The 27,257-nt window shown below is 47.2% G+C and overlaps 1 protein-coding gene across 1 annotated transcript in view; it reads left to right on the forward strand.

The window, feature by feature from the left end:
- Positions 1–27,257, forward strand: part of WDR36 (WD repeat domain 36) — a 433,115-nt gene that overhangs the window by 228,993 nt on the left and 176,865 nt on the right. Inside the window, exon 14 of the mRNA XM_078675494.1 lies at positions 24,663–24,828. Coding sequence (XP_078531620.1) covers positions 24,663–24,828 — 166 coding nt within the window. The remainder of the gene's footprint in view (positions 1–24,662; positions 24,829–27,257) is intronic.

Below are 27,257 nucleotides of genomic sequence, written 5' to 3' on the forward strand. Positions count from 1 at the left end.
TTTATGAAACCTCAGCAAACTTGGAGGACGTAGAAATCTTTTGGAACTTTTTGACTTCCAGAATTTTACCTGCACTAATACACTTATTGTATCTGACCAGGCCTCTATAGCGGTACACCTTAAATAGGACCAAGTTCCTGGTCTTCTGCTTCCATGGAAAATCATCTGCCATAACTGTTGTTATTCCAGTTGTTTTGTCCTACCAGCCCCTGACACCTAGTGGGAGCCTGTCCAGCCAGCAGTGTGCCCTCTGTCTTTTGTATTCATTTACATTTTTGTTTTGTCTACTTTTCTTAGTTATCATTTTAATAGAGCTGAAAGTTCTTTCCCCTTAGGGGCGAGACCCACATAGGCTGTTCTGGGGTTTCCCAGAGGATGCGAGCATACCCCTGATTGAGAACCTGTGGACACTACACAGTTTTGGCTGTTACACAACCACATGTGTACAATATAATCTCCTAGAATATTAGAGGAATGTAGACACCATCTAAGATACAGAATTCATTCTCTTCTTAAGAGAAAGGGTATCCATATAGGACTGTTACATGAATCCCATATTACACTGACAGAAGGGGAAAGCTCCAGAAACAATGGATAGGCAGCGTGTTTGCTACTAATTACTTTGTCTACACCAGAGATACCCTTATTTGGGTGAAAGGCGGGACTCCCATTTAAGTCCTGTATAGCGCGATAGATGTTTGATTGGTCTTACATGAGGCCAGGCTAGACAGCTCCCCTATAATAATTTCCGGTGTCTGTGCCCGTATGACTGAGCAACCCAGATTTTTACAACACCTTTCAACCCACTCAGCTAAATTGGTACATATCTAATGTTTGGTAGATGGGGATTTCAATTGCGTCTTAAATGTTTGACTTGATCGATCACGTCCCCCTCTACATGGCACTCCCACTGTATATAAATGCACATTGTCTCTCCTCCTGGTTGCAACAGTGGTCCTTTCTGCATGTCTGGCACCATCACAGGCCTGGGGTTAGACTCTCTATTGTCCTGTATATGATCTGTATGTTCGCTTAGATAGAAAGGTATGCTTTGATTCTCTTTGTCCTTCTAATATGTTCCCGGACTATCTCAGCAGAGAGATTTCGGAACATAATTTACTAACGCTTAGACAGACCTTTGGTTGGACTCCTTTCCCTTATTCCTATCCAGCACCTGAACCTGACATCTCTCGAGAACCCAGACTTCTGTAGTAGGGGATCTCTGTGTATAGTCATAATCTAGTGAATAGTCCCGCCCATGTGCGAGGACCCCGGCAATCAAAAATAATCTCTTAAGTTGTCAGAAAATTGCAGAACTGCAAAGACACTTAAGAGAAAATTTAAAGACAAATAATGCAGCCTATATCCACAGGCTACACTGTCCAGTACTTCAACTAGAAAATTCCACCAAAAATCCACAAACAGCAAAGCCTGTCCATATTTCCCTTGCTTTTACTGCAAAACCCCTCAGAAATGATAGAGAGGAAGGCATGGACAGACAAGCCCCATAGGCTGCCATTATGTGGCTTAAATAGGATACTGTGCCTTTAAGAGAACCTTCCAGAACTTTCTCCCAGTATCCCAGAATGCATAGCAGGTCCAACTTACTTTCAGTTCTTTTTTCCGGCTCCTGCTTACAGGACCCTGGTGCATTGAGCTCTCCCTTTTCAAGGGTTTATTGGAGTTTTTTGTTCACTTTTTGCATTTAAAAGTGTTCTCATTTGATTCTTGGTAATTCCTTTTCACTTCTGTGTGTTTGTTCAGGCTTTTAGGGATCTAAAATGCCTGCTTTATTCGACAAGTGCCCAGCATGTGGAAGGAAGAAGGCCAAGAGTGATCCACACGACGTCTGCATTCTTTGCCTCCCTGAGGAGCATGTCCCTGAAGAGTGTGACATCTGCCAGACCTTTTCTTCAAGGACCCTGAGGGAAAGGCTGAAGATTAGGCTTCAAGGCCTGGAAGAGATGCGACTGCAGGCTGCAGTTGGGTCTGGGCAGGCTGGGAAGGCTCCCTCTGCCCCTGCTGAGGCCTCTGGGGGGCTCCCCAGAGGCAGGAAGACCAGCAAAAGGTCCCGGTCTCCATCGACGTCGATAGCATCGACGACGACGTCGAGAGGGATGACGACGGTGTGTTCCCCTTCTCCCCGGGGCTCCGGGTAGAGACAGCGTGGAAGATCGACGTCGAGAGGCCTGGATAGGCCGCCGTCGAGATCACTGCCGACGGCGTCTTCGACGTCGTCGACGTCGGAGTCGAGGCATCGTCGTCGACGTAGGAGGCACCGGCGCTCGCCGTCGAAGCGACACCGCCGGTCGCCGTCAAGCAGATCGCTGTCGAAGGGATCCTCGACGTCGAGGACTGTGAGGAAACGGTCGACGAGGAGGAAGAGTCGACGCTCGCCGTCGAGGTCCGACCGTTCGTCGTCGAGGGGGCGACGATCGTCGTCGATGAAGAAGCACTCGACGTCGAGGAAGAAGCACTCGACGTCGAGGAGACGGCGTTCGACGCCGGAGTCGAGGGATCGCCGTTCCTCTCCTGAAAAACGACGCTCGACGTCGAGCAGGAAGAGATCAGCGTCATCGAGGATCTTAACCTCCTCTAAGAGGCGCAGGAGGGATTCTGGCGCCATGAGTCACGCTGGATCTGGTGAAGGACGTCGCTCACGCTCTGGAGGGTCTGGATCACGGGCCCCTCCCTCGAAGAAATCAACGGGCACGGTGTATTCGGCGGTCTATACACCGCCAAGGCCTGCAACCCCTCCTCCTCTTCCGAAGGCAGACCCTTCTGGCCAATCCGCCGCTCCCTTCCCTTCCTCCGCGGCCTCCTGCGGGGCAACCTCTGCCGCCGATTCCTCCTCATAGGCCACCGAAGGCGATGTCGCTGCCTCTGCTGCTTCCGACACCTCCTAAGGGTACGCCAACTCCGAAGCCCCAGGATAGGCCACGGAAGACGCCTCCACGGAAACCGGTGGAGCGCCCACGTGCTGGGAGGTCGCGCTCCCGCTCCAGGAGAAGGGAACGTTCGCGTCACAGGTCTTCCACACGATCTAGGCGGCGTCACAGGAGACACAGGTCTCGTTCACGGACCCGGTCGTCTGGGACCAGGGACTACTCCCCGACCTTGTCAGATTCACCGGACACGAGGGTGTCACCGGTCGACGATCTGGTGTCCTTCCAGGACGTGCTGTTACGGGGTGTGGCGAAATTGGGCATTACTTTGACGGTGCCCACTCCAAAGACTTCGGTCATCTTCGAGACGCTCCATCAGAAGCATTTGTCTCGGCCGTTACTACCACTGGTGCCGGGCCTGGAAGAACCAGCCCTGGATCTTTTCCTCACTCCGGCGGTGACTAAGGCGGCCCCTTCCAGACTGCAGAAGAAGTACCGGGCTCCGGACTCGGACCCGGCCTTTCTAAGGCTGGAGCCCCCTCCAGACTCGGTGATTGTGACGGCGGCGCGCAAACAGCATGCCACCACGCCTTCCTCCACAGTTCCGCCAGATAAGGAATCTAGGTGGTTGGATTCATCTGGGAGGAGAGTTTGTGGGACCTCGGCGACCTCAATGAAGGCAGCTAGTGCCACTGCCTTGCTGGGTCGGTATGACAGAGCCCTCTGGGAATCCCTTCAACAATTCATGGAGCTCCTTCCGCGGGACAAGCGGGAAGACTTCCAGGAGGTGCTTAACGAAGGGATGTTGGTGGCGAATCAAGTCATCAGCGCTGCAGCCGACTCTTCTCTTCTGGCGGCGCATGGTTTCTGCCACGGAATAAACCAGCGACGACATGCATGGCTCCGCCTTACGTCTCTGAAACTGGACGCTCAGCAGAGGGTTGCCAATCTGCCATTCTCTGGTGAAACTCTGTTCGGGAAGCACGCTGATGATGAAATGGCCCGCATGAAGGCGGAAGCTGAAACACTCACAGCGGTGGGATTGGAGAAGCCCAAGGAGACCAAGAAGACGTACCGTCCGTTCCAACGCCGGTTCGGTGGTCAAGGCAGAGGGCGTGGCCAGTCTTCTGGACAACAGCAGCAACAACAACAGCAGCAGTTCAGAAGACCATTCCAGAAGCGCCAGAGAGGCAGAGGCGGCCATCAGTCGGAACCAGCGACTAAGGGCCAGGCCGGGTCTAGGCCCTGAGCACTTACTTCCCCTACAACTGTTACCCGCTCCGGTGGGGGGAAGCATCCAATCTTTTCTGGCAGAGTGGAGAAAAATTACTCAGGACAAGTGGGTGCTGAATATTGTTTGCAATGGATACAGTCTTCGATTCACCAGCCCGCCTCCATCGATTCCTCCGGTCGGCTCACAGTTTCAACTGCGAGAGCTCCAGGCGGAGGCCGATATCCTGTTAAGGAAAAGGGCGATAGAAGACGTACCTCTGTCTCAAAGGGGAAGAGGTCTGTACTCCAGGTTCTTTCTGGTTCGAAAAAAGGACAAGAACGAGTTCAGGCCCATTCTGGATTTGCGGCAAGCAAAAAAATGGATTCGCCGAGAGAAAAGTTTCGCATGCTGTCGTTGCATCAGATTTATCCTCAGCTGCAACGGGGAGACTGGCTGTGTGCCATAGACCTCCAGGATGCGTACTTCCATGTGCCCATTGCACACAAACACAGGAAGTTCCTGCGGTTCCAAGTCGGCGCCAATCACTATCAATACACAGTACTGCCATTCGGACTGAAGTCTGCGCAGAGGACATTCTCAAAGTGCATGGCAGTGGTAGCCGCACACCTAAGGAAGAACAAGGTGTTTGTCTACCCGTACCTGGACGACTGGTTGATCAAGGCCTCCTCCTTCACGGAAGCGCAAGCACAAGCACACTTCCAGAAGACGTGCGTTTTAATGAACAAGCTGGGGTTGCACATCAACATGTCCAAGTCTGTCCCGACTCTGGTCCAGTGCATTCAGTACTTGGGGGCCTCCATCGATACGCTGTCGGCAAGCGTGTCTCCTTCGGAAGAGCGACGGTTATCACTGCTTCGGAAGGCTCAGGCTCTTATGGCCTCTCCGTCCACGACAGTGAGGACGGTGTCTTCTCTACTGGGATCGATGGCCTCTTGCATCTTCCCGACGCCGCATGCGCGGCTGCACATGAGACCTCTGCAGGAGTGCTTGGAGGATCAGTGGGATCAGAGGAGAGGATCTTGGGACAACAAGATGCGACTGTCTCTGCATGCTATTCAGTCTCTGAAGTGGTGGTGTTCGGCGGAGAATCTCCTCAGAGGGGTTCCCTTCCACAAGGACATTCCCACACAGACTATCGTGACGGATGCTTCTCTCCAGGGATGGGGAGCGCACTCCGGAGACCTACAGATTCAAGGGACATGGTCCCCGATGGAGTCCACTTACCACATCAATTTCCTGGAACTCAGAGCTGTTCACTTGGCACTGAAGGCCTTTCACCCGTCCTTCCAGACCGACTCTCTGCTTGTACAGACGGACAATACGACCACGATGTATTACCTCAACAAGCAGGGGGGCTCGAGATCGCGCACCCTGTCGCAGGAGGCGCAGGCGATCTGGCACTGGCTTCTGGCTCGAGGACTGACGATAATGGCTACCCATCTGCCAGGTGTGCAGAATGTTCAGGCAGACGCCCTGAGCAGACTGATTCAGGAAAACCACGAATGGGTCATAAACGACGAAGTGCTAAGAGAAGTCTTCGCAAGGTGGGGGACTCCAGACGTAGATCTGTTCGCCACCGCCGAATACAGCAAATGCCATGACTTCGCCTCCAGGTACTACCAGCTGGGGACGCTGGGGAATGCGTTATGGATCAACTGGTCGAACAGCTTTCTGTACGCTTTTCCACCCATTCCCCTGATTCCAACGGTTCTCATCAAGCTGTCTCAGTCCAGGGCGCGGATGATATTGATTGCCCCGGAATGGCCCAGAAAGTGGTGGTTCACGGACCTGCTTCACCGGTCTCTCCTTCCTCACATGCGGCTGCCATGCAGGCCGGACCTTCTCACGAAGTTCGGGGGACTGATGTTGCACCCCAACCTCTCGTCTTTGAGTTTGTCAGCATGGCTCCTGAAATAGTGCAATATGGCCATTTGAATCTTCCTGCAGATTGTATGGACATACTGAAGGAGTCTAAGAGACCTTCCACTAGGACTTCTTATGCGTACAAGTGGAAGAGGTTTTGTATCTGGTGCAAGTCCAAGAACTATGACCCGACGACATGTAAGGAAGATGTCATTCTTCCTTATCTTCTTCAGTTGGCGCAGTCTGGCCTTAATGTTCATTCGATTAAGGTTCATCTTGCTGCTTTGACTGCCTACAGGAAATGCCCTTCACAGACTTCCTTCTTCCAGATCCCTGTGATCAAAGACTTTTTGGAAGGCTTGAAGAAAGTGTTCCCTCCTGTCAGGCTTCCTTCGCCTTCATGGGAATTGAATGTGGTGCTGTCCAGATTGATGAAGGAACCTTTTGAACCTATTCATAAGGCTTCGTTGCAGTACCTGTCCTGAAAGGCGGCGTTCCTCGTGGCCATTACATCGGCCCGCAGGGTGAGTGAAATTCAGGCGTTGTGTTGCCAAGAACCTTATACTGTATTTCATGCTGCTAAGGTTGTTATGCGTACTCACCCTAAATTTCTTCCCAAGGTTATTTCTGATTTTCATGTTAACCAGACCATAACTTTGCCTATGTTTTTTCAGAACCCTTCGTCTCCAGCGGAAAGGTCGTTACATTCCCTGGATGTTAGGAGGGTATTGAAATTTTATCTGGATAAGACCAAAGATATTCGTAGGTCTGACCAATTGTTTATCAATTATGGATCAGTCAGGACGGGTCTTGCGACCTCTAACCAGTCTATCTCTAGGTGGATTGTGTCCTGCATACAGCTATGTTACCAAAAAGCAAATAAGACCTTAGGAGGTAAGCCTAAGGCTCATTCCACCAGGGGCAAAGCTGCCACGATAGCCTTGCTCCGTAATGTTCCGATTGCAGAAATCTGCAAGGCGGCCACTTGGAAGTCGGTTCATACCTTTGCTAAGCATTACTGCCTGGACACTGATGCCAGGGCAGACGCTCAGGTTGGACAGGCTTCGCTGCGAAATCTGTTCGCACAATAGTGGTGTTAATTTTCTTTTCTCCACCGCCGCTTTGGTGTGGGGATGGGCTTGCCATTCTAATCACTAGATTGACTATACACAGAGATCCCCTACTACAGAAGGAGTAGTTTCTGTCCTGTAACTCCAGTTCTGTAGTAGGGGTATCTCTGTTATAGTCATAAGCGCCCTCCCGCCTCCCCGGTGGAGAGAAATGTTCCTTTAAGGAATGCGACAGGTCTGGCGTGTTACGCCTTCAAAAAGAACTGAAAGTAAGTTGGACCTGCTATGCATTCTGGGATACTGGGAGAAAGTTCTGGAAGGTTCTCTTAAAGGCACAGTATCCTATTTAAGCCACATAATGGCAGCCTATGGGGCTTGTCTGTCCATGCCTTCCTCTCTATCATTTCTGAGGGGTTTTGCAGTAAAAGCAAGGGAAATCTGGACAGGCTTTGCTGTTTGTGGATTTTTGGTGGAATTTTCTAGTTGAAGTACTGGACAGTGTAGCCTGTGGATATAGGCTGCATTATTTGTCTTTAAATTTTCTCTTAAGTGTCTTTGCAGTTCTGCAATTTTCTGACAATTTAAGAGATTATTTTTGATTACCGGGGTCCTCGCACATGGGCGGGACTATTCACTAGATTATGACTATAACAGAGATACCCCTACTACAGAACTGGAGTTACAGGACAGAAACTACTCCTTTCAAGGTACCGTAACAAATAATGTCCATAGAAACTGTGAGCATTACATGGGGACAGCTTCCACCCTGGCTGTGGTGTGGGAGGCTTTCAAATTTGTTATTCGAGGGATATGGATTAATACCCAACTGGGAGACTGGAAATCCATATTGCATGATTTAGATAGTTGAAAAAGTCTGCATTGACATGACACAACAGACAACCAAAGACCATACACGTTTAGCGTATTTAGCCCATTGCACGAAGTTAAAGTTGCTCTGGTAAAGCGTTTGGACTGTCTCAACCATGCAGCATTTATAGCCTGGGCACATTCAGAGGGAGACATGTCTGGGCACCTTCTCACTTGGTTTATTTTAAGTGAGTCCAGGAAATCCCCTAGAATGGTGCTTTGCAGCCTGGCCAGCATCTTGCTCTTTTTCCAGCACGACAAACATGCAGTCTTCTTTACATTTTATAGTGCCCACTACTACTTCTCCCTTGGGTCCTGCTTTGAAGCAATATCCGCCTTCCCTGAGTCAACCTAGATTGTCCCTGGTAGACCTGGAGGAAATTGATGAGCTTGATGAGCCTATTATGGCCCAAGATATCAAAGGGATAATTGCCGACTTGGGTATTGGAAAGACTCCCCTTACTGTCGTCTTCCTAGTCGAATTCTATCAAAACTCCCTAGCACCAGAATTAACCAACACGTACGAAGCTGTGATTAAGTCCATTTGTCTCCCCTCTACTCTTCGTGAAAGCTTCACTTGTTTCTGTTTTAAAACCCAGGCAAGACCCCACAAACGTAGCTTCTTAAAGCCCTTTAGATATTTCAAACATAATTTATAAAAGACTTAGTAAGATCCTAGCCACCCGCATTCTACAGGTGTTTCTGCCCCTTATGCAGGCTGATCACAGCGGTACAAAAGGGGGTGGTGATGGACGGAGCATCTGAATCAGTCAAACACTCACACCCAGTCAAAAGATCTGGGTTTAATCCATCACCTTTCTTTAGCCCACTCTGCCACCCCAGTTCAGACATGGCTATATGCAAATCAGTCTGACCCTGTGCCTTATGGGAACAGTCCAGCCCGAACTGCCAAGCCATGTCTTCCCTGGACCGGAAACAAGCTTCCGAGGAACGGTTTCTGGCATTCCAGGCGTCTTCAGCCCGGCTTGCTTGAATCCAGTGGCAAAGTGAGCAAGGGACTCGCGTCTGAGCATACCCTGCCACACTTATGGCGGCCAAAAGCGGTACAAAAGGGGGTGGTGATGGACGGAGCATCTGAATCAGTCAAACACTCACACCCAGTCAAAAGATCCCCTTTTGTATCGCTTTGTTCGCTCTAAGTGTGGCAGGGTATGCTCAGACGTGAGTCCCTTGTTCTCTTGGCCACTGGATTCAAGATAGCCTGGCTGATGAGGATCATGAATCCGAAACCGGTCCCAGGATGCTTGTTTCCGGTCCAGGGAAGACATGGCTTGGCAGTTCAGGCTGGACTGTTCCCATGAGGCACAGGGTCAGACTGATTTGCATATAGCCATGTCTGAACTGGGGTGGCTGAGTGAACTAAAGAATGGTGATGGATTAAACCCAGATCAGTTGACTGGGGGTGAGTGTTTGATTTGTTCAAACGCTCCGTCCATCATCCTCTTTTGTATCGCTTTGTTCGCCCTAAGTGTGGCAGGGTATGCTCAGACGTGAGTCCCTTGTTCACTTGGCCACTGGATTCAAGATAGCCTGGCTGATGACGATTATGAATCCGAAACCGGTCCCAGGATGCTTGTTTCCGGTCCAGGGAAGACATGGCTTGGCAGTTCGGGCTGGACTGTTCCTTTGAGGCACAGGGTCTGACTGATTTGCATATAGCCATGTCTGAACTGGGGTGGCTGAGTGAACTAAAGAAAGGTGATGGATTAAACCCAGATCAGTTGACTGGGGGTGAGTGTTTGATTTGTTCAAACGCTCCGTCCATCATCCCCTTTTGTATCGCTTTGTTCGCCCTAAGTGTGGCAGGGTATGCTCAGACGTGAGTCCCTTGTTCACTTGGCCACTGGATTCAAGATAGCCTGGCTGATGAGGATTATGAATCCGAAACCGGTCCCAGGATGCTTGTTTCCGGTCCAGGGAAGACATGGCTTGGCAGTTCGGGCTGGGCTGTTCCCATGAGGCACAGGGTCAGACTGATTTGCATATAGCCATGTCTGATCTGGGGTGGCTGAGTGAACTAAAGAATGGTGATGGATTAAACCCAGATCAGTTGACTGGGGGTGAGTGTTTGATTTGTTCAAACGCTCCGTCCATCATCCCATTTTGTATCGGGCTGATCACAGCAGCTTCATCCCGGGATGGTACATCTCTGTAAACATCTGACGATTATATGGAGTAATGGAAGCTGGAAGATCACAATGGCCCCAAGCAGCTGCACTCGTACTAGACCTGGAAAAGGTGTGCAGTACCTTTCGCTGGGATTACCTCGTCCAGGTCCTCGCCCGTTTCAGGTTTGAAGCCTGCACTATTAAGGTAATTTGACTCTTCTACACAAATCCCTAGATTAGAGTAAACTGGCATGATATCTGCCCCTATCCTAGTAGGCAGGGGCACTAAACAGGGCTACCTCTGTCACCCCTCCTATTTTCACTAGCAGTTGAGCCCCTGGCGGCCAGGGTCTGTCTTTGAGGGGTGCCGAGGGGCAATCCCACTACCAGATAGAATCCATGCCCTCCCTTTCTAAGTGGACGATGTCCTGTTCTACTATAAACACCTGACAGGAGGTCACTCCAGTATTGGCTAGATTCTAACCAATTTAGGAACTGTCTCTGGTCTCCGATTCAGCTGGATTAAGTCTTGCCTTTTCCCACTACGCTCGGAACACTTCTCCCATTTCTTCCTCTCTGACTTACCACAAAAATGTCAGTTTACAAGGGACTCGTATATATGCTTACCAAACTTCTCTCTATCTGCCTATGTATCCAAATAACAGGCGTACATGTTCACCACTCTTTGGGCCAGATGTACGTTGCCCAAAATAGCGCCTCGCAAAGTGTGAGTCTTTTGCGACCCGCAATTTGCGAGGCGCTATTTTGGATATACAACAGTGTGTAACACACTGTTAGCAATTCTCAATGGGGTCGTAAATTGAGAGGCTTGTGAATATTAATGATCCTCTTCTCGTTTTGCGACCCCATTGGGAATGGCAGGCCCTCCCAGGTATGGTGGCCTGCTGGGCTCAGCAGACCACCATGTTTGGGACTGCTTTTAAATAAAGCAGTTTTTTTTCAAATGCAGCCCGGTGCGACTCGCTATTTTGGTATGGTATATACCCCTATTGGTTTTTGCATGCGCAAACGGGTTTGCAAACCCGTTTGCGCATGCATAAACCGTCGTACATCTGGCCCTCAGTCTCTGACTTCTTTTCTGAACTAATCCATTTCAGTTAACCTATCCCTTCTTAAAACACTAGAGTAAATGCATGAAAACTTGAGAGCACAACTAATCCTACTAAGAAAATGGAGGTCATATTACTAATCTATTGCCTATTTACCTCTAACCTTGGGTTCCAGAGTAGAGTGCTGCTTGGGTAGTAAGTGCTATCAAATACAATTTACAATTGAAAAAAACAGTGAAGCATCCATATTCACCCAGGCACAGTTCATATTGTTGCCCAGCCTGAAAGCCAGCTGCAGCTGCTAGTAAAAGAAATTCAAGCCAACGTTTGAAGAGTCAATTTGAGAAGATCAAATATTTTTCAATAGATTACAAAATCTAAATGAACTCCCAAGGGCTGTTGCTCATAACCAACACATGACACCAGCTCAGAAGTGAAGGTGCAAGATAAAACACCACCGATTGCAGAACAAGATGATGCATGGTGTAATTACAAAGTCAGCTCCTCCCAGATAACACATAAGCATATCAGGCAGTCATACAGAAATGGCAGTACAACATGGATTCGCTAAGCACTTGGACGAGGAATACTTCCTTCTGGAGACTGTCCAACCAGTACCTTCCAGTGCTCAAGACAGTCCTAAAGTCTACTCTTAGATAAGAAAGCAAACAGATTGTGGGAGTTGGGTAAAGAGTAGCATAATAGGCTGCAATGACCCAGCGGATTACCATATTGCAAGGACTCCTTAGCTGTTAAGACAGCCACCATTTAGAGAAAATTGAGTAACTTAGAGTAACGTATTCATCATCTTCCAGACCTGTGAAACAAACTGGCTCAAGAAATTGCACAGGAAGGGAAGTTTATTTTCAATACGTCCATTAAATGTATGGTGTGTAGAGACAACACATGTTGGTTCCAAATAATAAAGACCTCCTCCTTAAACGGCAAGCCTGCCTGAGTGTCAGGAATTTTCTGCAAAGCAGTATCTCTGGAGCAGCACAATCATCGGGAGCAGTTGATAAATGAAATGCAGGAGAAAAGTTTAAAAAAACAGGCTGACAGTTAAGATTATAGTGGCGGTGCTACACCAAAACTTTCCATATAAAACTACAGCCTGTAAACAATCAATCAATTACTGCTTTATTCGACTGTACAAGTCATAAGAGCATTTAACAGATACAACATTGCTCATAAAATGCAACTTCTATAGAGCACGATAAAAGAATATAAAGTAAGAGCTATACATTACAAAATATCATCATTGAAAACAGATCAGAGTTTAAGAAATTGATTAGACCGCTACATTCTCTATTTACATACAAAAACCGAACAAATGAAATGAATAGTAGCAAGTTCCTTTGGGATCCAGGGGTATATAGGCAGGTATAAGGGTTATCACCACATATATATTCACAATAAATGGACATGGTCAACTGATGTAATGACTGCTCAAACAGATTAAAATACGTCAGTGGGGTCAAGCAGCATTTATTATTGCCTTTGTGCAAATAACCAACATTTTACACAGAAACTTGGCAACAGTACATGCAAGTGCCTGATTCGATCTCTGCATCCTGAGGGCTGGTTGACTACTGCGAGTCCCCATCAGCCTGCATATGGCTTTAATCCATGAGCGACGAATGCCGCCATATCTGAAGCAGGCAAAGAAAACGTGACCAACAGATTCAGGGGCATCTTTGCATATTGGACAAACATCATCTTTGTCAGGGAACCATCTAGCAGTGTCGTTAGAGGCAGTTTACCTGTCCTAAATTAAAAATATAATTTCCTGTTTAAAGGTACAGTAATTTAATCCCGGTATGGTTCCAGATAGAATATGGATTTAAAATCATTAAAGCCATCAGTGAGTGACCAATACTCGATCTAAATGCATTTTCTTCTACTCACTGCCCATAATGGGCCTTCAACAACCTTGATGTTAGAGGCAGACTTAGAAGTGGATTAAGCAATAATCCCCAACACTAATGGCTACAAGCAACTTGTGAACCTGTCTCAGCCATGGGATTTTACAGAATTTAGCTGCAGTAATCACATCCTTTAATGCATCACCATAATGTGCCAGCTTGGGCTGAAACCACAGCCTTCTCCAGAATAACAAAGGCCACAATTTGACTCTATCTGGCAATGGTTGTTGTCCCACGTCCAACAACAAAGGTTTAGGTGGGTACTTTGCGGTAAATTAACCAAAGTCCACGAAAAGCGTTTTTCTGATCTCAGCGAGGAAATATCTGAAAAACCCCATAGCTCTGTGCCATAAAAATATGCACCAATGGCTTTGGCATCATTGATCCGCAAAATGGGAGCAATGGGACTTTAGCTCCTAATATTTGTCTGTGCTTAAGAGTTAGTAGATTCAGCTGGGGTTTCCTTGAAAGGTTCGAGGAAATAGTGTAGAGAATTTTAGCTATTTGTGATTGACTATCGATTGGCTCACACCCTAATTTAAGTTTCCCTTTGAAAGATCTGTGCTTATTGAAGAACATTATCTCTGTCTTCGCACAATTGATTTTCAAACCTCAAAGGGAGCAAAATACTAAAAAACAATATAATGCATGTTGTAAACCACTCAGGGTTATGCAAATCAATAAGGTATCATCCGCGAAGAAAAGGATCGGTGTCTTGATACCCGCCAGAGATGGAGTGTCAGTATGGAGGAAGGACAGGTAGGAGACAACATCATTGAGAGAGCGAAAATCGGGTCAGAGCCATCCCACACTCCAGACGAACACCCTTTGTGATTGAGAAACATTCTGTCACCTGTCCTTGAGAACCCCAGCGGACCAGCATGAAGTTTCCGTCATGGAGACGAGTCAGGAGTTGCAGAAGTTTGTCGGGAAGACCAAGGCTATTCAAGACTTGCCCTAGCTCGTCATGCGGGACCAGATTGAAGGCGGGCTTCAGGTCGACGAAGGCATCATAAAGTGTTCCTCCACCGACCGTCTCAGTTGTCCAATAAAGTAAAAGGAAATAGAAGATTTGATCAATTGTAGACACCTTCTTCTGGAAATTCGTCTGAGAGGGGAAAGTCCACAAAGGAGAGAGGGGGGACCAGGAGCCTGTTTAGGTCCAGTATCTGTGCTCCACAAATTACTGTTAAGTCATAGGGGACACTGTTCCGAATTGAGGGTGCACAGTGTCACCCAATCAACAAAAAGAAAGATTGACAATAGAGTAGATGGTGAGAGGAGGAGGAAAGAGAGAGAGGCAGAGGTTCATCCCCAATATCAAGATCCAATCCCGAAGGGGAGGGCCGAGTCTTGCCTCTTAGTTGCCCTCACACACCCCGGAGGATGTCATGCTTCATCATCGGGCTTTTACTCCACATCGGGCCGGTGCTGCAAAGCCCGACGGGTCTCCCGTCAAAACAATCTGCGAAGCGTTTTTGAAGTGACTCAGAGTTAAGGGTGGAGGTTTGCTCCCATGGCAGCGAGGGTTAGTGTGCGGTCAGGCTGCTTGCTCTTGAAGCACGTGCAGGAGATGTGCTCATAGTCTGGGGTGCGCGTGGTGAACATGGCCCGGTAGAATTTCACACTTTGGCTCCAGCACACCTTCTACACAGCTATGGAGGTGGGTAAACATCGACCTGCTTAGGAAACGTGATGCCTTCAGTGGTTATGTCTGAACCCTGCAATCGACATAAAAATGCAAACTTTCTCCTCTGTGACTGCTCATGCTTCCATTACGTGGGTATAAAACAAATCTCTATCCCTTAAACTTCTGAACTTCTTGGAGTGCTGGTCACATGCCCTGGTCTGCTATACATTTGTCTGAATGTATCTTGTAACGTGAAACCTGTCTGACAAAGTAATCTGGTGGCAGATTGAAGCCATGGGTTACTGGCCTGGTGCAGTCTCTGTACTTGAATGGGAAGTCCCCTTGAATGATCTCCAAGCACTGACACAGTACAGTATTACTTTTTAAGATGGCAGTTCTAGTTTTTACTGTAATTAGGAGTATTACTGTCAGCACCTTGTACATTGAGTTGATATCCCCAGGCCCATTAATATTTATGCTGGAGTAATTCTAGCTTTCTGGTGCTTCCAGGGAAGTGAAGATTGGATGCCTGTGCCCTCACCTGTTTGCCTGCGTCTGTGTCTTTATTCGTGTTTGACTGTGTGTGCCTTTAATGCCTCTCTGACTGTGCATTTGCCTATGTTAATGCCATAGTTATGCCTTGTATGTATATCTATGTGGGCCCTGTACTTCAATATATTTAGGTATATGACTTTCTAGTAGAACGTACGTGTGTGTGCTCGCGTGTGGGTGTGTTTGCGTGTACCCGTGTGCGGTAATGTCTTTGTGAGCGGTTTGGTGGTTGTTGTGTTTGTTTCCGCTTTCTATACCAAGAAGTGTAATCAGTAATGAACTCTGCGCTATTATTCTTTTTAGTAGTTGTGCAGCGGGTGTACCTTTTTTCAATTTCCAACTAGTGCAGCTACTCCTAATGACAAATTTTAGTTAGAAGCCTTTTGCGGTTAGTTTCCCGCACTAGTTTCTAGTGTCACTTTCAGAGCCTATTAATGGAGGCGTATCGGCTAGAGCGGCTGACTGTGAAGCTGAAGAACCAGTTCCGGTCTCGGCGGGAGGCTCAGCATCCTGTAAATCTGGACAAATCTCTCCATGCCTAAAATGAATGTGTCTGTCTGCAAATCAACTGGTGATCGCATAGAGCGCCCCGATATCTTCAGCTCGAGTTCGCGCTACATAAAAAAACAGCAAAAAAAAAACAACAAAGTATTGTATTTATCGACCAGTATTGCAAATAAAGTTTGAGGGTTCTAAGGAGGAAGGATGCTTTCCATGGTTGCAGAGTATTTTCATGTTTTTTAAACTGGGGTGTTCTGGAAGTTTCTTAGAAAGGTTTGAATTCCGGAAGGTTGGCGCAGCTACGCCAGGCTGTAAGTCACTGCGCACACGGGGTGCCCAGATAGCGCATACTGCCTACACTACTGCCCATTTCTCCTTGAATTCATCAAAAAGCTCAATCGGCATCCAAGTGAACTATCGCCCTATAACCCCCACCCTTCCCCCTAGCACCCAAAAAGGCATCTGCCTGTTTTATTCATTTATTGAATGCAGTTTTATATAGCGCAAACTTTACCCAAAGGTGTCAGAGCATTTTACAATAGAACCAGGAAGGTAAAAAAGGTACACATGATATAATTTTCATCCAGTAAAGGGTTCCGATGCTTTGGAGAGCGCTTCACAGACAACATTTACTGCAGCAGGAGCTTCTAAAAGAAGAGGCGCTATAAATGGGGTAGTACTTAATATGCAGGTCAGTCCTTGGATGGATGTTCTGCTCAGCAGAATCACTGGGTGCGAAGTAGAAATCATTTTCTCCCATCTCAGAAAATTTCTTCAGAAAACATCATGGTGCTGCAGAAATAGTGCTCTGCAATAATGTGGGAAGATATATATATTTTATTTTACTCCTCATGTCCCCAAAAAGAGCTGCCAGAAATGCTTAAACAATGTTCCCTTGTCCAAGAAATAATGGTAAAGTATAATGTGCCAGCCACTAGGTATCCCAAAGTATTGTTTCTCGTAGATGAGACACAAAGCGTTCTCTTTCTGAAGAATTAGTCCCCCAAAATTTCTGTGTTCTAAATGTTGTAAAAATACAGCGGCTGGTGAATAAAGCCTGCAATACAACGTAGCTAAGCCCAAATAAAACAAGCATTGGCATAGCAAATAGGCCTCGCCTTTCGGACCTTATAAGTGTTTAGTTATGCAGCACAATATCCTTGGTGCAACAACATGAACTGTTGCATGGTTAAACACGTATAAGGTCCCAAATGCGAGACCTATTGGCTGTGCCAATGCTTGTTGTATAATGGGATGATCTCTGCTCCAGTCTATAAAACCTGGATCGGGGCACCACCTAATTTTGCATTTGCCAACAATAGGATGTATTATGCTCATGTATCTATTTCATACAATGTCATCGGGTATGCCGTCCAAACCAGGTGCTCTACCTCTAGTTATAGCAGTAAGGCTGACATAATATCACTCATGGTAAAGAACAGGTCCTTTATATCAATAAAATCTTCACTTGCCTTTGTCTCCCTTCGCAGTTCATTCTATGAAACAGTACCAGAATAAAGACTAGAAAAGTGCTCAATCCATGATTGCGGATTTATATTAATGTGCACGGAATCCACAAGTACATCCCTCCCTCGTTTAACAAGGGTCCAAAACCCAGTGTAGTCCTTATGGGAGCAGGCCTGTTTAAGGTCCTTCCATCTACTTTCATTGCAAGCCTTCTTAGCTTTAAACTGGGCCCTTTTGTATATCTTCCTGGCCATGAAATATTTCTACCACATCCTTAGTGCCCATCAAGAGCTCTACGAAAACATCTGCATCCCATGTTAAACCACTTGTGCTCTTTGAGGGATTTTTTTATAGTTAGTGCAAGGAACCACAAAATATGTCAATATTTTCTTAGAAAAACACATTATGCAGAGCAATCGTGGTCATAAAACTACCTAATGACTTAGAGGCCAAAAGACTTAAATCAGTCAGAGTCCTTTTGATCCATACTTATTTGATCAAAGATCAATGGTGACTCAACGACCTGGGAACATTTGAGCCGTTGCATGTCAGTCGTTGATATCACTTTCCACGTTACGACTATAGACGAACAATCGGGTCTTAGTTTGGGGCAAAGAGAATTCAAAGTGAGACTCAATGGATCATGATCACTCTCAATCCTATTTATAACAGACATATGAATGAGAGAGGACCAAAGACGGAGGTCTAAAAGGATATAATAAATTTGACTAGAGTGGAGTGCGTCCTTATACGTGCCAGCACCCTGTCTTTCAGAGAGGGCTTGCCCATTGGCTATCAAGCCAAAATTTTACGTTTGTGCTTTAAATGGTAGAGCAGCCTCCATCCACCTTAGTACTGGGGGAACATCAAGCTTTGGTATACCCCATACCTCATCCTCATTACCTACATCTCAAGTCATTATTTAAAGGCTCAAACGTGGTATTGAAATCACTTCCTAAAATCAAACCTGGGTTAAGAGTTCGGGCTGACAGGAATTCCTCCGAAACTGTGATAGTGTGAGATCTTAAGCCACCAGAACACCTCTGGAATGTATATTAAATATATTGATATCCATTAGCCTCTCTCTTCCAGCCACAAGGTGAATAGTCAGAATGTCTGGGGAATCAATGTTAAGCAATTGGACTTTACTACTAAAGCATTCTACCTCAGAATCTAAGACCCACAGACAGACAGCTGGTCCACAGATAGCGGGAATAAATTAATTAAAGTAACCAAGTTTGAAAACCGGTTCCACACTCTAGGTTTCTTGAAACAAACAGATGTTATACAGCTCAATGAAAGAATTACAATCGGGAAGAAAGATTTTAGATTTCAGGCCAGCGGAATTCCAGAATAGGAAAAGAACTCCATTAGTAGCCCCAGTAAATTTTCTAAGGATGCATTGGTCAATTGGCAACGGTTTGACTTTATTTGAATGGACTGTACTAATATACAAACCACCTGCCTACTGGCCATCACTATCTGATGTAATCCTATCATGGTCTCCAGGACTAAGAGACAAAGAATGTGGTGTAGGAGATGGAATTTCTAAGACTGTAGAGGATTTATTTAAACAGAAGCCAGTAAACAGCATAGATAATAGCAGAAAGAGAACCTGCACAGGAAGGGAAGTTTGTTTACAATATGTCCATTAACTGTATAGTGTGTAGAGTCAACACATGTTGGTTCCAAATAATAAAGACCTCCTCCTTAAACGATATGCCTGCCTGTGTGTGTCAGGAATTTTAAGCCAAGCAGTATCTCTAGAGCACCACATTCATGGGTAGCAATAGTTCCATGACTAATGGTTTATATGTGCAAAATATTGTTGTCCCACTTACTGACAATAACACATTCATGAACCCTGTGCTACAAAGCCCTAGAAAAAACATTCACCCCAGTACAGAGATCTGAGCCTAAATCCATCGTTTTTTTGTTCACCATGCCATTCCAATTTGAACCCAGCCGTATGCAAATCAGTCTTGACCCTGTGCCCCATGGGAACCGTCCAGCACGAACTGCCAAGCCAGATCCTCCCTGGACTGGAAACAAGCATCCTAGGACCGGTTTCTTGATCACCTTCAATAAGTTGGACCACTTCTGTGACCATTCCGCATAAAATGTGAAATAAGAACATGTGCTAGATAACATAAGTGTTAGCTATTTTCCATAAGCCAACTTCCACCTGGAGAACAACAACGACCGCAACACCAGCACCCTGCTCGACAACCTCGCCAATCTTGGACTCAAGCAGCTGGTGTCCACCCCCACCCACCTCGCCGGACACACACTCGACGCAGTCTTCTCCTCCAGCTCAGACATCGACTTCAGCCACGCCACAGAGCTGCAATGGACGGACCACAGCTGCGTCCACTTCACCTTCAAGAGAACGACGACCCACCACCACCAGCAACAGGCCGCCCGCAGAAGCTGGAACAAGATCACAGCAGACCAGCTCGCCACCTCCCTGAGCCAGCACCCTCCTGCCAGCTCAGCGAACCCCAGCCAGGCCGCCGACAACCTCACGAAGTGGATCAGCATCTGCGCGGACGAGCTCGCCCCGATGAGGACCCCGCCCAGCAGACCCGGCAGCAAGAAAGCCCCGTGGTTCACCGACGAACTCAAGAGCTCCAAGAAGAACTGCCGAGCCCTCGAGAAAGTCTGGAGAAGGGATCCCACACCAGACAACAAGACCACCTTCAAGCTGGCCACCCGGAAGCACCACCAGCTGATCCGCGCCGCCAAGAAAACTGCATTCAAGGACCGGCTGGACAACAACGCACACAACTGCAAGGAACTCTTCAACATCGTGAAAGAGCTCTCCAACCCCAGCGCAGGAAACAACGACATCACCCCATCGCAAGACCTCTGCAACTCCCTCGCTTCATACTTCCACAACAAGATCAAGGACATACACAACAGCTTCAACAACCAAACAACGCACACCAAGACCGAACAACCACCCCCCACCACCACCCTTCACGCCTGGACCCCGATCAGCACCGAAGACACCATCCGCACGATGAACTCCATCCACTCCGGATCACCGACCGACCCCTGCCCTCACCACGTCTTCAACAAGGCCGATGCCGTCATCGCACCCCACCTGCGAGACATCATCAACACATCCTTCGACACTGCCACCTTCCCCGAGAGCTGGAAGCACGCCGAACTCACCGCTCTACTCAAGAAACCCACAGCGGACCCCACCGAACTCAAGAATTACCGCCCCATCTCGCTCCTCCCGTTTCCCGCCAAAGTCATCGAGAAGACCGTCAACAAGCAGATGACCGCCTTTCTCGAGACGAATGGATCCCTCGACCCCTCACAGTCCGGCTTCCGAGCCAATCACAGCACCGAGACCGCCCTCCTCGCCGCCACCGATGACATCCGAGCCCTGATGGACAACGGAGAAACAGCGGCCCTCATCCTCCTATACCTCTCCGCGGCATTCGACACTGTCTGCCACCGCACCCTAGTACAGCGCCTCAGCAACGTCGGAATCCAGGACAAGGCGCTGGAATGGATCATCTCCTTCCTCGACGGCAGAACACAGAGAGTCCGCCTACCACCGTACAAGTCAGAGGCCTCCGAAGTCATCTGCGGCGTCCCCCAAGGATCCTCGCTGAGCCCCACCCTCTTCAACGTCTACATGAGCCCCCTCGCGGCCATCGCACGCCAACACAACCTCAGCATAATCTCCTACGCCGACGACACCCAGCTGATCCTCTCCCTGACCAACGACCCCGCCGCCGCCAGAGCCAACCTGCACGAAGGGATGAAAGAAGTAGCCGAGTGGATGACGACCAGCCGCCTGAAACTGAACTCTGACAAGACGGAGGTCCTCATCCTGGGCTCTTCACCCTCCGCCTGGGACGACTCCTGGTGGCCTCCCGCCCTGGGCACCGCACCCAAACCGACAGACCATGCACGCAACCTGGGCTTCATCCTGGACTCCTCCCTCTCCATGACCAGACAAGTCAACAACGTCTCCTCGGCTTGCTTCAACATCCTACGCATGCTACGGAAGATCTTCTGGTGGATCCCCACTGAGACCAGGAAGACCGTCACCCAGGCCCCCGTCACCAGCCGACTGGACTACGGCAACGCCCTCTACGCCGGTACCACCGCCAAGCTCCAGAAGAGACTCCAGCGGATCCAGAACGCCTCAGCCAGACTCATCCTCGACATCCCACGAACCAGCCACATCTCCGGACACCTGAGAGACCTTCACTGGCTCCCCGTCAACAAAAGAATCACCTTCCGCCTCCTCGCCCACGCACACAAAGCCCTACACGACCAAGGCCCGAGCTACCTCAACAACCGGATCAACTTCTACGCTCCCAAACGCCACCTCCGATCAGCCAACCACGCCCTCGCCGCCGTCCCCAGCATCCGAAGAGCGACTACAGGAGGAAGGTCCTTCTCCTACCTGGCCGCCAAGACCTGGAACTCCCTCCCGACCGACCTGCGCCTGACCCGAGACCACCTCTCCTTCAGGAAGAAGCTGAAGACCTGGCTGTTCGAGCAGTAGCGGCACCCCCCCTCCCCCAGCGCCTTGAGACCCTACGGGTATGTAGCGCGCTATATAAATGTCATTGATTGATTGATTGATTGAACTTTCATAAGCTTTGTCATACTAGCAAATCAAACCAGCATTGGCAAAGCCAATAGGTCTCGCCTTTGGGACCTTGTAAGCATTTAGCCATGCAGCACATTATCCTGTGTGCTGTGCCCCCAGGGGTTGAAGGGCCACACAACTGCTGCAGACTGTGTACACTTTATAAGTAGCAGCCATCTTAAAATGGTCTGATTTACTAATGAATGTTGAGGCAGGTGGTACTTGTAGCATCAGACACTCAGTGTCAGGAAGTGGCAATGATATCATCCTAAGGCCTCCAATCTGAGGAACTGGCAAACATAACATCTACTATCAATAAGTAGGGCAGGTAATATATCCCAGGCACTCATTGTCAGCAGATAGAACTTTAAACAACCCAAAGCATTCACAGTTAAATAGTACCACTTGTAATAACCCCAGATACTTGTTTTCAGTAACTTGAAAGCATAGAACCCAACATCTTCCACTGCTAGAAACGGGTACTTGTAACATCACATGACACTTGCTGCCCAACCGTCCGAAGATGGCATTTTAATATTGAAATACTAAAAGCCAGAGAAGGGCGCTTGTAGCATTACAAGAAACGGCTCCTGTCAGTAGAAATGATAACACCTGAAGAAATCAAGTTTTAGAAAGTACCATGTAACAACACCCTAACAGAGTAACATCTAAAACCAGAGACATCCAATGATAGAAATGGGCACTGGAAACATCATCAATATCGATTTTGGAAAATGGCATGCACAGCAGCTCAAGGCACGGAGTTCTTAACATACATTAAATTACAGAAAGTCTCATTCATGGCATCTAATCACAAAAAGTACATCTGTGCTCTGGGAGACCCTGAATAGCGAAGTACGTGCAGCAAATATTGTGCATAAATGCAAGCTTAAATCAATGTATGACTTTGTGCCGTTTTTTTCTGGCACACCAGTAGAAACACGTGGTTGGCGAAGGAGGAGCCTGGGTGCGTATGAAAAAATGCTAATTTATCTATATTGTGTGTCTGGGTTTCCAATTCTGCCCACTAAAATACACCACTGAAAGAAAAACAGCTATACAAACATGACCTTATTAAAAACAAAGATTATAAACCTAAAATGTGCCTTTACATGAAAATATATAGGGGGGGCTGTATATTAAGGTTTGCTTCGATTTGGCCCTGAATTTGAAGCCTGCCTCCCACTTAGTGACAGTTCACAAAAAGTGTCTAACTATTGTAAGTACAACCAAAACGATCGGAAATACATATGAAGTGCAGAAAATATAAAGTGTGTACCTGGATGTTTGAATGTTCAATGTGTCTTTAGGATACACTGACCTGGCTAAATTACTATTTGATATGAAGAGAAACCAAATACATAACAAAGGAGAGTTGATAAGAAATGACTTCACAATCGCAATTTCAATGAAAAATACTCTGACTTGTAAGCACACCATTTTATGGCGCCACACTCCCTCGGCAGAGGACAGTATTGTTCAACAAGGATGGACAGGCGCCTCTATGCCAAGCAGTCATTGTGAAGCCCTTAAATGTTCCATTTTACAGCATAACGACTGCTTCAAGAAGTCTGAGCAACTTCTCTACCTTCATTTCATTGTCAATGGAATTTTCAGAACAAGTGTAATCATTCCGTTTCAGTTTTGAGCGTGCTGGACAGGTGGCAAGACATTTAGACTGCAAAAAATAGGAACAATAAGGATTAAACGGTAACTGTGAGGCACACCACACAGCCTCCCAATTGCATGAACAGTATTTAACCGTGGAATAATGGTAATAATAGTACAGAGACCACAGCACCTTCTGGATCTCACAGGTGAGCCAAGTAAAGGACAAGTGCTGGAATATTGGGGGAGTGAGCGGAAATTAAGTTTTCTCATTTATAACCAAGTGGGAGTCTTTCACTCACTTTTTCTTAAAGCGTGTATATGAGCACACCGACCACGGTTTCAGAGAAGGGCAACATCCATTGTGGTTTTGAAGACGAAAACACAATGCGTTCAAGTGGTGAATCTGGACTTTAAAGAGAACTTGTCTCGGTTGCAAAATCTACACGTTGGCCTCGAGAACGCTATGACGTTTGAGCCTTAAGAGTGAACAAGCGTGCATGCTTTGCGCTGCAGCGGGAGAGAGAGGCCGCGCGCTGGAGAGAGCCGTCTGCTCTTATTCAAAGCACATACTTGTGCTTGTGGCGCGCCGCTGCGCACTCCCGCAAGGAGTATGCCAGCACGAGTATGTGCTTTGTAAAAAGAGCCGCACAACGGCTAAATGTCTCCTATGCAGTGCATGCGCACTGCGTAGGCGAGACCTAAAAATCTATATCCTTTTTAAGCCTCAGCTGAATCACATCTAGAGTCACTATTGCCAATTCTAATCTATATCACTGTAAAACTTAGCTTAAAGAGCGTTTTGGCAGCGTGCTAAGAAAAATTTACCATGATTGTAAGAATTATAAAAGTACAGGCGAGTTGTAACTGTGTTGGAAAGATAAGGCCCAACTGATTCGATTTTCAATCATAATTTAAGGTGTGCACACACTTTATAAAAAGGAAATATAAGCTTAATTTCTAATTCATAAATGTGTGGGTGCACAAATGTTCATTTTACAGACTTTAAAGTTGAAATGTTTGACTTACTGTTAATAGAACTGACTTACCCAACACCAGGTTCCTTTTATATTGGTGTAATTAGATCTGTAATGATTAAGTTGCAACATGTTTGCTTGATTAAAAAAATGATATACTATGTATGTGGTCTTTATGTTCCTTGTGAAATATTTATTGTATTTTTTAAGTGCTCATTAAAAATTTGCCATATTTTCCATTTTTTCCCTTTTCGCTGGCTAAGCTCACAAGGGTGCAGTAAGAGGTATAGCTGTGGATGGCTTAAACCAGTTGGCTGTCACAGCTGGTGGTGATGGACTCATTAAATGCTGGAAGTTCAAGACGAAAGATTTAGTACACATCACTGAACTTAGTTCACCCTCTTCTATTATTCATCTCCACAGAGACAGGTAAGAAAATAGAACATGCACAGTGAGCCCTTGCTTAGTTGAAGTGAAAACAAATATCGCGCAAAGCCTTGCTATTCGTAGGACCTTATATATATTACATGTTAGGTTTCAAACAAAAGCCGAATTTCTGTAAGAAATTGCTTGTGTGCTTGACGCAAATGTTTCTCCTTGGTATTATTTCACTTTTCTCAACCTGCCATTGAACACTGGTGCACAAATTAACATAGCCCTGTTGGTGCATAAAGCCCCATCATCTACATTCTTTCTATACCACAAGAGTCCTCAATCTGGGTCTTATCTCATTGATTTTATTTTGGAATGTTTGTCTCCATCAATGAAGATTAAAGGTCCACCTTTATACCGTGGCAATCCACCTGGTTACTTTCAGGACAAAGTTAAGTCTACCCTATGGCACGCTGAGTGCAGATCTCATCAAGGCATCTATTTGAGTTCTTCAGCTTTAGCCTTTTGTTGTGTTATCGATTACAAAAACCTCTTTGTATACATGCTTTGGCCAGACCCTTCACCTACCAGAGCTGAGTTTTTCTTGAAGGGAAATTTTTCAAGATCTCTGTATAAAACACCAGTGATGTGTTTTATATCAAGCAGCAGGATGATAGACATTCAACATCTTTGACTATTGCAACATTGTCACTATTGTCATCCATCTAGCAGTAGTGATCTGGGTGAAAGTTGGGCAGCTGAGCAGACTGCATTAAATTACACTCGCATGTGGGAGCTAATCAATCATGAAATTCTCAGAATATTTAATAATTTGAGATTTTTACTCTGCTGGAGATGCCCTCCAGATCAGTTTGTCAGGCGCATTCTGTCACCTGCCTCTCTCTTTATAATACAAAGAAAAAAGAAATTTAGTCTAACTCTTCCGGATTTCTCAGTTCTGGTTCTCGGACCTTTTACATGTTGGGTGGCAGTTTCCTGGATCATGCTCCGATAGCTCTCTCTTAATATGGCCTAGAGACACCATGTACTGAACAGTTGGGTCAAACAAAGGCTCAACAATAGATGAAACAGCCGATACTGTGTTGCTGCGATCTAAACCGCCCTTCTGGCCGTTATTGAGGAGGCAAGGCGCATTGTGGACTCAGGAGGGTCAGTAGCAGTGATCCTCCTGGATCTAAGTGCAGCCTTCGACACAGTCAACCACCGTGTCCTCCTCCAGCGGCTGGCGGCAGCAGGGCTCACCGGGATGGCGCTCAGGTGGATAGAGTCCTTCCTTGCCGGCGCACGTTCCAGGTATGGGACGGCAACCACCACTCCTCCACCCTCCCCCTCACGAGCGGGGTCCCCCAAGGATCATCTCTAAGCCCTACGCTTTTTAATGCTTATATGGCCCCCCTTGAAGACGTGGTGACGCCCTTCGGCATCAAAATAGTGAGTTACGCGGATGACACACAGCTGGTCGTCTCCCTATCCCAACTAGACGACCACCCAGACAATTTGGCAAATTGCCTTACGGAAATCTATGGCTGGATGTGTAAATCATCACTCCAATTAAACGGGTCGAAGACCGAAGTGATGCTCATGGGAAAGCAATGGGTGACCATCCCCCCATCAGCCTGGCCAGACGTGTTCGGGGAAATTCCCACCCCAAAAAAAGAAATCAAAACCCTTGGAGTCTGGCTAGAACCCGAACTCTCAATGAAAACACAAGCGGCCAAAACTGCAGGAACCTGTTTTGCGCTCATGCGCACCACCCGCAAGATTCTTCCCCTACTCCCGCCCGCCTCCAGGAAACTTTTAGTCCAAGGGCTAATACTGTCACGGCTGGACTATAGTAACATGGTCTACCTGGGAGCACCAGAGGCCACCTTGACTAAAATACAACGAACACAGAACGCTGCAGCCCGACTACTCATGAACCTTCCCTCCAGAGTGTCAGCTAAACCCGCCATCAAAGCCCTGCACTGGCTCCCGGTCCGTCAAAGGGTGGAATTCAAAGCCATGTGCACGGCCTACAAACTGAATAATGGAGCTGGCCCTCCGATTCTCAGCGACCTGGTAACCCCTTATATAGCTCCCAGATCCCTGCGGTCCGAGAATGAACACCTAGCCAACATCCCCAAATTTAAAAAGACACGCACTGGAGGCCGACGCTTCTCTGTGAAAGCTTCCACCGGATGGAACTCACTCCCCCATACCCTCAGACTGGAACCCAGCTATCTTACTTTCAGGAAACAATTGAAAACACTCCTATTCCCGAAATGACGTCCCCCCCTCTTCCTTTTCTCCTCCATCTCATCTGGATATCAAAATCATCACAGCGCGGGGATGCCTTCGGGTCACCAGGCGCTCTACAAGTCGTTAAAATAAATAAATAAATAAATAAACTCAATAATCATTTGACTCATTGGGCTTATACTGTAATGTCTTCACTAGTAACTTAAACCTTTAGAAAGACAAACGCA

The sequence above is a fragment of the Lissotriton helveticus genome, chromosome 2_1, assembly GCF_964261635.1.
Source record: "Lissotriton helveticus chromosome 2_1, aLisHel1.1, whole genome shotgun sequence".
NCBI classification, from domain to species: Eukaryota; Metazoa; Chordata; class Amphibia; order Caudata; family Salamandridae; genus Lissotriton; species Lissotriton helveticus.